General features: G+C 37.4%; 1 protein-coding gene across 1 annotated transcript in view; it reads right to left on the bottom strand.

Annotated features, from left to right (window-relative positions):
- Positions 1 to 480: 480 nt before the first annotated feature.
- EIPR1 (EARP complex and GARP complex interacting protein 1) overlaps positions 481 to 11,210 on the bottom strand; it is a 75,499-nt gene continuing 64,769 nt past the window's right edge. The window contains exon 9 of the mRNA XM_054280278.1: positions 481 to 3,646. Coding sequence (XP_054136253.1) covers positions 3,472 to 3,646 — 175 coding nt within the window. The 3' untranslated portion in view covers positions 481 to 3,471. The remainder of the gene's footprint in view (positions 3,647 to 11,210) is intronic.

Here is an 11,210-nt window from a genome sequence, read left to right as displayed (position 1 = left end):
TTTTCTAAGCCAGGGATGCTGACATTATATTTAGCAACCTTTATTGGCTTCATCTTTCAAGTACTGTTTCAGTTACTTCCAAGTCATGTAAACTTTAATATGAATGAGATTTTTTTCTTTGTGCAAGTTTTTTTTTTTTTTTTTCTGGGGGAAAGGGTTGTTAAAGGCAAGTGCCATTGCTCACCTTCATGCCTGTGAAGACCACTTGATTTCGTATGCTTTGAGCCACCATACATTCAGCAACCTCTAATTCTGGTATCAGGAGAGACAGTGAACAATCACTCCCTATTCATCCTCTCCCTCTGCCACTTTTGATTTTATGGACTTTTATCATTCTGTCTCAACCATCTGCCTTTCAGTCTATTTAGTTATCCTCATACAGGTGTTGCATGCTATTCCTCATTCCTGTCACTCCATCTAAAGTCCTTCCATTTTACTACATTGGGCTGAAGATGGAAAAAACCACAGCTACACACAGTATGCACATACACCAAAGATTTATGAATATAAATTATTTGGGAGGATTAACAATGCGTTATTTTCTTTACTTGCTTGCTAGTAATTCCCAACATTTTATTAAATTAAAATTTTGACCTCTATTAAGCTGATGTTTTAAAGACCTAAAAAACCCCCAAGATTGGTGGTCCACAGTACATAAAATAACTATTTTCTCCCATATTAGTTACTTAACATTTCCTGCACTGAATTTCATCTACCATTTTATCATCCATGAGATAAGGCCCTTTCATAATTATTTGGCCATCCTTACTTCTCTGAACAGTCAAACTTTGTCATATTTTTCTACAGCCCTTTTTCCAAAAGGTCATGAGCACACTGTGAAGCACATGCCTAGGCACAGATCCTTGTGGACTTCCCTAGTAATAAATTTTTTGCCACAAAATGTGATGATTTATTCCTGCTTCCTATTTCCTTTTAATTGGTTATTTCACCATCCTAAAACCCTTCCTTTCATCCTACAGCAGCTTGCTTGCTCCAACAGTCTGGGAGGAAACCTTGTCAGAAGCCTTCCTTTTCAGAAGGTCACTTCCATATTGCTGCCAGTGCTGTACACACAGCCCAGATCCTGCTTTACAGACAGCTGAAAATGATTAAAACTTGACCCTTCCCACTCTCCTGATTCTACTGTAATGCATTTTCATTCAAATTGGACCCGCTAGTCCCTTCCTTCCAGTGTTCGTCCACTCTCTTCTTCCCTACTGAGTGATACACACATTTAACAAGACTAAAACAAAAGATTTCTTGATATTATTTGTTTACAGAGCTTTCCAGTTCATATAAGCTTACAGTATTAAAGGAAATACAGCCACATAGAAATTAGCCTGAAATCTCTCCTGCATTTATTACATATTAAAAATCAAGTCAAATCCCACACAATGTCAGGCAATTTCCCCATCACCTTCACACTGCTACCCATATACACTGCCAGACAAAGTTTCATTAGACCTTTATTGCTAATGTGAAGAAAGCTTTAAGGAGTTCTGCTGTATACCAAAGATATACTGCAGAGGTTTTTTCTTTTTTTTCCCAGAGGGGTGGGTGGGGAGGGTGGCACACAGGCGGGACAGACACAATACCCAACAAGATTTTGTGTCTGATGAAAAGCTCCACATAAAAAGCAGCAGTCCAGCCAAGGATTTTGACATTCAGACAACTGAAGTACTATTGATTTGGAAATGTAGTTCTTCTTACAGTATACAGGTGAATAGCTCATGCCTAATTACAGATTGAAATGATTTGAAATAGCACAAGTTTAAAATATAAATGCAGAAAACCAGATAATCAGAATTTCCAATGAAGCATTCATTCTGGAGCAGATAGGTAACATCATTAACACAAATGCAAACAATAGTACAGATGATTTAATTGGATTACTTCACTCCTATGAATTTTTTCCAAATAAGATCCTTAAGAAAGCCAGAAATGGAATTCAACTGTCCTCTTTTCTGGATGTTTTGGCCTACAGTAGTCAGTCATGCTCTCCAAACGTGATCTCACTGAAGCAGCTGTGTGGACACAACAAATCACATTTGGACATTTCGATCCAAGAGTGGGTAAGGACAAGCAGAGGTGAGCAGCACGCTGTCCCTCACCACTAACACCAACAGTTGCCATAGCGACAGGAGGGATCACTGGAAGAGGTTGATATTGATCTTTCCATCACATGTTCATTGCCATTTCTTCAGAGTAGTCTTACACAATGCTACCACAACCAACACTGTCACACGTACCCAAGTTCTGAAGCTAAAGGAAAATAATAGTGTTGAAAAGGCAGCAGGGAATAATTAATATTACAGTTAGCCTGGGTACACAAAGAGCAAGCAGCAAATCTTCATCTTAGTGCAAGCTCTGCCAGGGGAAGACAGGATGTCAATATGTACAGGAATGTTTCACCATGCCTTCCACCTACGCTTGAAATTTCCTGCGTATTCTCCTACAGCGCAGCATCTGCCTGTTCTCAGCATTTGTAACAACATAGCAACCAATGTCTAGGTCACCTATTGCAAAAAGTAGGATATAGCAAAGGATATTTTGTGCTTAGCTGCAAGCCTTTTACATTATTCCAGCATACTGGAGATTGGCACAGATCCAGTAGGGTAAGAAAGTCTAAGTAGACAAATATTAAAAGAGATTTTTCAGGTCAACAGTAGCATAGCTCCAGAGTCCCTCAAGCACAACTTAACCTATAAATATGGGATAACACATTATGTGAGTATATCAGAGATTTTGGTAAAGACTAATATTGTTTCCAGTAACAATAGATATCTGAGAATTGCAGAACAATACATATCTGAGAACTGAGAATTAGTTCACAATTTGCAGGATTTTACTTTGTTGCTACTACCAAAAGGCTCAAATGAAAATTATATTTTGAAAATTTCACTTTGACAAAAAACATTCCTTCTGAAGACATGCAAAAGTGGGAGAAAAAGTGTTTAAAATATTAGATGGTATTAAGAAAGCCTTTTGAGACCACTTCCAACTGTATTTATAGCCAGAACAACTAGTGGAACATGGCCCTAGCTAAAAGCAGAAGGCTGCATGTACAAGAAATGTAGAATATTATTCTTGAAAACAAATAGATCACTTCTGCTACATGAAACCTACAGTGTCCCAGTTTTGTATCAGCATAATAACATTTCTATAATTCCTTATATTTGCATAAATCTGATGTAATAAAGCAATAGTATGGAATGTACCCATTATCACCAGAAACTTTAGAGTTCATAAAGTGATTAACCCCTCAATCATCTAGGTAGCATAGCCTTCAGAAAATGCATCATAGTTCCACAAGGCAAATATAAAAGACAAAATTAGAAGTCCGCATCAGTAGAGATATTCCTAACAAAATTGTAACTTTTATACTTAAAAAAACAGATCCTGAAAAAACCCTTTAACAATACCTACCAGTTGTGTACATCAAATTAACAGCTCCAGAATAACTCACACAAATTATAACAGTATATGATATTTAAGGGCTCTTGGAACCCTGTTAATAACCAGTCTCCCATCATAACTTAAAGATGCGAATAGCCACGGGTCTGCTGAGGACCATTCAACTGCATATACACTATCTTCGTGTTCTTCATAGGTAGCTATTACACTGTCCTGAAGGGGCTCTTTAATCCTAAAATTGAAAACAAACACCAAAAAAATTAGTAAGGATTTGTGGGCACACTTGATTTCAGAGGCCATATTAAGTGTCACTAACATCAAGATACATAAAGTCCCATTGAAAGTGTAAGAATGCAGTAGTAGGTTCTAAGGGAATATTTTATACCTTATGTCTGCATGTACTTATATTTTACATAACAGCAAAGTCAAGTCAGTGCAAAAGACCTCATTTACAGGGACAAAGTAACTCTTACTCTAAATTTCAGTGCATTTCCTGTTTCTCAGAACCTACACTAAGCACCTCTCTCTCACTCTAAAGCAAAGTAAGCTACGTAGCATGATCTAAATGCGCAACATTGCACAAACATCTTTTCTCTCATCATGTTACATCCCATCTTCTCCCCCTTCATTGTTAAATGAATTCTTAAAATAATACACAGTCTTTGAGATACATAGATGGGTAAGAACTTGCAGTCTCTAAACATCCCATGCTCTCCAGAATTATGGAAAGGGATGGAACCACCACTCTGATTTTTATCTCCCATTGCTAGAGTTATATCAGCACCAGATTCTCATCCACTATTGTATACCCCCCCTCTCACTGCAGCAGTAAAGCTCCTGGTCACCTACATCATAGGAGAGACACAGATTGCCTTCTACATTGTAAATGTTCAAGAGATTTAGGAAACTCTCTGAAGTCCAAACCAAGTACTCAAGAGTTATTGACTGTACTCTGCTAACTGAGCACAGCCCCTCCTGCCTCCATTCCCAAGGCCAGTCTCTCCTCTCAAAGCACCACTAAAGCACATTATTCTGTAGCTACAGGGTAGGGGGATGACCTTAGAGCTCGTTTCAGCCACAGAGAATTGTCTGTCTGACAAGAATCAGTCAGCCCTTCAGAGGCATCTCTCTGCCTCCTACAAACAGCCTTGCAGTACAGCTGCAACCCTCCTCATGGAAAGCAAAGCCAAAGAGCCTTGTGAATGTCACTCAATCATTTAAACAGATGCTGCTACTACAGAAATGAAATGTTATTATTGGCTGCCTGTGCCCTTTCCTGCTGCTCTCTGAAAGCATGCAGTTCTGCAATCATAAAGCCTGGATGGAGCACAGTAGGATCTTCTGCAGGGTATTGCTGCCCCACCTAGCCAGCTGAGAATCTAACACTGCAATTAAAATTCAATTGAGTTTAATGAAGAAACCAAAAGCAGACATACTGTAGAATAGCTTCAGATTTGTATTTTCAAGGATTTTTTTACCATTTACTTGTGCTACATTAAAGGTCAACTAACAAAAAAAAATTACAGCACAACCAACACCCAGTCCCTGGTTAACTGCAGTTAATTGTTTTGCATTTCTCCTGAATATGAACTTTGATACAAACCTACTAACAGCAGAGAGCTAAAGAACACATACAGACACTTCATCTTGTGCACCGTGTTTTTCTAACTTCCTGCTAACTGACATGCCTGGTTAAGTGAAAGTTGGTCATGTCCCCAGACAGCAATGTGCTTCGTGCAGTGCTCACCCACTTACCCACAACTCCATTATTCTGAAGGTTTCAGATGTCTCTCTGGATGAGCAGGGGAGTAATGCACACTGCACACGGCTGTCAGGGGACACGACCGACTTTCAGCTAACCAGGAATCTCAGTTAACCCAAGGCTGGATAAACAAGGACAAATAAGCTTCTAGATTACACTATTTTCTGTATGCACACAGTTGTTTCAGTGTTTCATTTAAATAATACAGCTCATCTAAATTAATTTACAGGAGTCATAAGGGGAATGAGTGTTTGGGAAATAAGCCTGTAGATGAATTTGTGTTTGGCATTTCCATTTATAAGTACAGTTTTTATCTGGGTTTTATTATTGTCTATACACTGAATTTCTTCTTTGGTATTAAAGTAAATTTTGTGCCTTCCCAGAAAAAGAAAGCATACTATTCCAATGTGGTCTTCAGGCCAATGGCACAGCCTTGAAACAGTTACTGAGAATCAGACAATCCTTATGGAAGTGATCACTTGGTGTAAAATAGCTAGATACTATGCAAGACAATCAGGATGGAAAAAAATCATCTCAAACCGACATGTGTCTCAGGAACAATACAGAAGATCCAAAAGAAATTGTCCATGAGCATCCTTTACAATCACAATGAATGAAAATAGATTAGCTTTTAAATTATGCAATGGGTAATGAGCCCAGAAGGATTCTGCTAGTGGAATAAAAAGCAGAATTCATTTCATGTATGTGAAAGACTGTTCTAAAACATTAAAAAAAACCCCCAAAAACAATATAAAGAGCTGACTTATATGTGATGAGTTTTTTTCTTCACAACAGGAATCTCTTAGAGGCAGACGACCTTACCTGATGCTAAGAGATTTCTGAGAAAACACCTCAGATTTCTCGCATTTTGGCTATGTGTGCTTTTCTTTGTAATCCAAGAATAGGCTGAGAACACTATTTTTGTATCTATATCAATCTAGGTACTTAGAATTGTCCTGTTCCTGAGTCAAACAACAATTTATGCACCCCAAATAAAATTTTACACATCTTTTACACATATTTATTTATTAAAGAATCATCTCAGATTAACAAGAAGAATAACTGTGCAGAACTGGATATGAAATAAACTTTCTTTTATGCTACTTTAATATAGGTATAATTCACATGGTTGCCAGAACAGAGAGGTATCTGTTTTTACTTAAAAGCTGCAGGCTATAAAAACAGCTGTATGTAGCAATATATATAGCATGCATGTGTGTACAAAACAGCTATGTATAGCATGGACAGCTACACTATATAGCTAGTCCAGTGTGCCACATATGTAGGTGCTTGGCCTACTGATGCCATGATTGAGAGATGGTGCTGTGCAAGGCCAGCAGCTGGACTCACTGAGCCTCGTGGGTCCCTTCCAACTCAGCTCATTCTGTGATTCTGTGACTGTATTTGATAGCGTACTTGGTAATCCCTTGTTACACCTGGCAAGCTTAGTAAGCTATTTTCTTCCTTGCCCCAGATCTTCTTGACCCTTAAAATGCTTCTTTAGTTTCTTGCTTTCCTATCTGTTTTGAAGATTTTATGCTGACCAGACTAAAATACCTTTTCTTCTATATGTTCTTGCACTGCATCAACTGACAATGCACCACATTCCCTTTGCCACCAAGAAATCGTAGTATGAGATGGGCAGTCTCTACCTACATCATGCATAAATTTCAGACGTGTGCCACACAGAACTGAAAATAGACTGTTTTCTCTGTAGTCTTATTCAAACAGCATGACCCCAACCAGCTTTTATGAAAGGAGAGAAGCTTTTATTTTACTAGATAACTTTGAGGTTAATTGTGTTACAGGTTCAAGAAAGAAGCTTGTTCAGCCTTGGATAATTGTTTTCATGTAGAAAGCTGTTATTTCCAATTACTTCTCATGGTAACAACCACTTAAGTTTGCAGTGCTTGCAATTCTGTTTTGTCACCACAGCGTTCAATAAAATATGGTTTTCAGTCAGCAAAAATCATCAATTCCTTATCACAGTCAAAATTAAATCCTCTTTAATCTAAAAATCACTATGAAATGGAAAGGAATCAATAGAGCAGCAGCATATGCTGCAGCATCCAAAAATGAATCCTGAAAAGCATAGCACTGGATTCTAGTTTAAGCCCATGGATGCACTTTCCTTTTGACTTCAAGAGAAAATTGTTTCTGGTAGGATTAGACAACACACTACTTGCCTTTTAAAAAGCCTAAATTCAAGTACATTTATTCTTGAACACATTTTTAATAGATAATAATTGGCCACTCATACTGTTCCAAACATCATAATTTTTTTTTTATTCAAAAAAGATGTTTCTGAACTGCTTCCCCAGGAAAACAGGAAAAGCATATTTTTATGTAACAAGTTTCACAGATGTCCTAATGTGAAAAATAAATTAAGGAAGGTATACTTGCTGATGAATGTTAAAGAAATACTACAGGAAAACCAGAAGCTTTTAAAGAAAATAGTCTTGGAACTGAAAAGTGCTGCTGCACTACGTTTTGCTCAGCTTCTTACACACCCAACAAAGTAGTCCTGAATCCTGGCATTTCCCAAAAGAGAAACTATTTAACCTGTTTTAATTAATTAGGTCTCTTGCTTGATTCCATAGCATAATCCTATGACTTCAGGTTTCTCCAAGACATTAATATCAAAAGCAAAATAGCATCAAATTTAACACTGCTGACAGCTGTGTGAAAATATCCTGAAAACCTGCCTCAGCACGTTTGGCAAATACTTTTGAAAAGATCAAGGCTGACAAATCTCTCTCCTGGAGTCACAGATGCGAATACAAAGGTGCTACATTAGACTGCACAGCTCATATGTAATATTGTGAAACCACATTATTTATTCAAAAATCTCTAAACTCCATTTCTATCATGAAAAGTGGATATCACCAACTTCTTTAGATAGAATTTTGAAGAAAGTCTCTTTCTACAGAGAGGGCGACCACCATCATTTTCTCTCTGGTCCATTCCAATAGCTGAAGATGTTTCCACACATAACATCTCATTAAAAACTTCATGATCTCAAGTGAGATACTCCGTACAGGAAGAACTAATCCTTTACATCTCTCAGCATTAAATATAAAATATTGAGAAGTGCTTGTATTAGATCTTCTGTTTGTATTTAAGGACATTATGGCTAACATCTATGACAAAAAAGATGGAAACATAAGCCTTCAGGAAAAACACTAAAACTGTATTTTCTGGTACAATCCTCAAAGGATAACAAAGATTATCATTATTTTAGAACATATCATCAAAACATGTAACATGAGGGAGAAGGCAGCATCCTGACCTTAGCAATCAGTTCTGCCAGTGAAAACAGCAAACATCTTAAAGCCTGTAAATCCCTTAGAAAACTAAGGGAACTGGTAGCTTAAACTGCAAAATTAAAGTTTTAGGATGGCTTCCTTTCCAGGACTGATATATAAACTCAAAATGTTATTGACTATATAAATATTTTAATTTTTATGGATACAGAATAAGTTTTTTCTCTTAAAGAGTAAGTCCTCCATTACCAGTTGAGCCTTGTCACAAAGTTCTGGCTACAGAAGTAATGAAGAATAAAAACACTGCTGTAGATACAGCATGTACCTTGCTCCAACTATTCTTCTCATGCTGTGTATCACCAGCATACCAAACAGAGATCTACACAGTGCATAATTTAAACCTATAAGCCAAACACACGTATTGGAGTAACTGAAGAAAAGGAATCCTGATCGGCAAGTAAAGATGGCCACACTAAACTGCCAGAACTTAGTAGCTTTCTTTTATTGTTAGAAAGAGCAATGTAGAGTTTAAATGACTATCAGAATAATTTAATACAGTAACATATAGACTCACTCACTAACATCAGGATTTTGGATGACCAAAGACTAAAGGATGGATATAAGACACTCACTAGCTCCCTTAGGAGGAAGACAGTTCCCAATGCTCTCCTAGTATCTTACAAGGAGCTGACAGTCACCTTGAGGAGATTTAGGACTCAAGCTAGCTCAGTGTTGCAGGGAGAAAGCTCTTGCAACAACAGAGTACAAAGCCACCAAAGGAGGTCAAGGAGAAGCCTGACAAGCAATTGCATCCACAGATGTGGAATGATTCCATGTTTTGAAAGTTTTGTTCAAACTTAGGCATTGAAAATCACTCCTCATGTTCTTATTCAGGCACATTAGCTTTGTTTTGAGGATGAAACCTAAATGAACCCAAGTTGTACTCACCCTCATCTGTTATATTTTCATTTATTTTGGACACTTTTTTCTACCCTTGGATCAAGGTGCTAGAAACTGAACTAGTACAGCACTTCATTCTCTGTTGTGGGGTTTTTTTCCCCCCATATTTGAACTGTGCTTTACATAATCCAGACTGGGGACTTGACCAGAATATAGCATAACTGTCCTTTGGCCACATGCCTATAGCTCTTCTCTGTGGACAACTCCAGCCTCTTCTCGGACGACCTATTTTCAACAGTGGCTTTGTGCTTCCCATGCCGAGAGCACTGAAGCCTTTCTTAATTCAGAGCAAGAAAACAAACACAGTTGGCATGTTTCTCCTAGACAAATTTCACAAAAACCATGCAAGCACAGCTGGCACATTTTAGAATAAACAAAAACACAGTTAGTGAGAGCAGATAAGAATATGGCTGATAGCAAAGGAAAAGCATACATGGAAGAATCAGAAGTCCCCAAAGATTATTCAGAAGGCAGTAAATGTCCCTGAACTGCAAATAGTCAGGGGCTAGCAACATATCCAGGGGAAGTACATCTCCTTTTCCTATTTCTATTATTTTTTCTCCTGAGTACTACGAGACACATGATACATGCTAGGAAGACCTTTGACATGACACAGGGAAGCTGCCTGCTCTTACCTTTTTTGACTGATGAGAGAAACAACAGCAGCAGTTAAACAGTAGGGAAAAAACAGACTTGACTTAGAGTCTGACCTAAACCAGAAGTTAAAAGGAACCAGTTGATTTCAGCAAGAGATAGATGTTCATGCAACAGTCCTAGTTATATTGCTTATTCAAGCCTGTTCTGGTCTCTAAGACGGGAGCAGACAGGCCCAAGATGTCAACAGACAAACACTGAGGGAAGAACACACTAAGAAGAAATTCTTATGAAGACTCCTCATAAGAGAATTCAAACTATGTTTTCGTTTGTCTACTCATTATGCAATGAACTTGAATTCTTTTCTTTTGAAAAAATTCATCTCCAAATAATTATTTTCAGTTGGGAACCTTGAAACCAGGCAACTACAGCAGTAAATCTGGCAAGAATTATTGAGTGGGCAGATTCATGCATAGCTCAACATGGTTGAACAAGGAAGGGTAAAGCGACATACTATTTGTTTTTGTCTCCAACCAAGAAATAAAGTAAAAATAAGGAAATTTACTCTAAAAGATATTAAGAATTAACAAGTCTTAAAGATCTCAAGAAGCAGTTTTAACTGTGCAATGTTTTCAAAATATGGGAAAAATACTTGTTTTTACTAAGTAGAAAAAACAATAAACCTTTGAAAATAAAACTGACACATAGTCATCATTTTTATATTCATTCCAAGGAGGATTTTCACAAGTGATTCTGTTCAGGAAAATAAAATGCAGGAAGAGTCTTTTTCTTTCTTTCCACTTGATATTTTAACTTTCCAAGAGAGATATGGTACTCAGTCTGAGGGGGCTAAAGACACAAGTTGTAAAAATACAGGCTCTTCCTGGTGTATTTCAAGATACACCTGAAAAAGACATTCTATTTATCAGTATTTGTGTGCTGTTTAACAACAAATCAGATGTCCTCCAAAAACAGGATAAATAAACCTTGTGAGACTATAACACTTTTTGAAAAGTCTAGAACATACCTAAGCAAAAAACAAACAAACAAACAAACAAAAACAAACAAACAAAAACCCACAAAAATAAAAACCAAACACACCTGTCCCTCATTAAACCATAGAGTGAAAATCTGTATTTTACCAAAGACAGTACCCATGGAATGGTGTAACAGACTCTTCACAGAGGTCTCTAGGAGGTTATCAGAGCTGAAATATT

This window comes from Melozone crissalis, unplaced genomic scaffold, assembly GCF_028551555.1.
Source record: "Melozone crissalis strain CALT ecotype California unplaced genomic scaffold, PUWL_Pcris_2 ptg000027l_1, whole genome shotgun sequence".
Classification (NCBI taxonomy): domain Eukaryota; kingdom Metazoa; phylum Chordata; class Aves; order Passeriformes; family Passerellidae; genus Melozone; species Melozone crissalis.
This window is presented reverse-complemented; position numbering and strand designations above follow the sequence as displayed.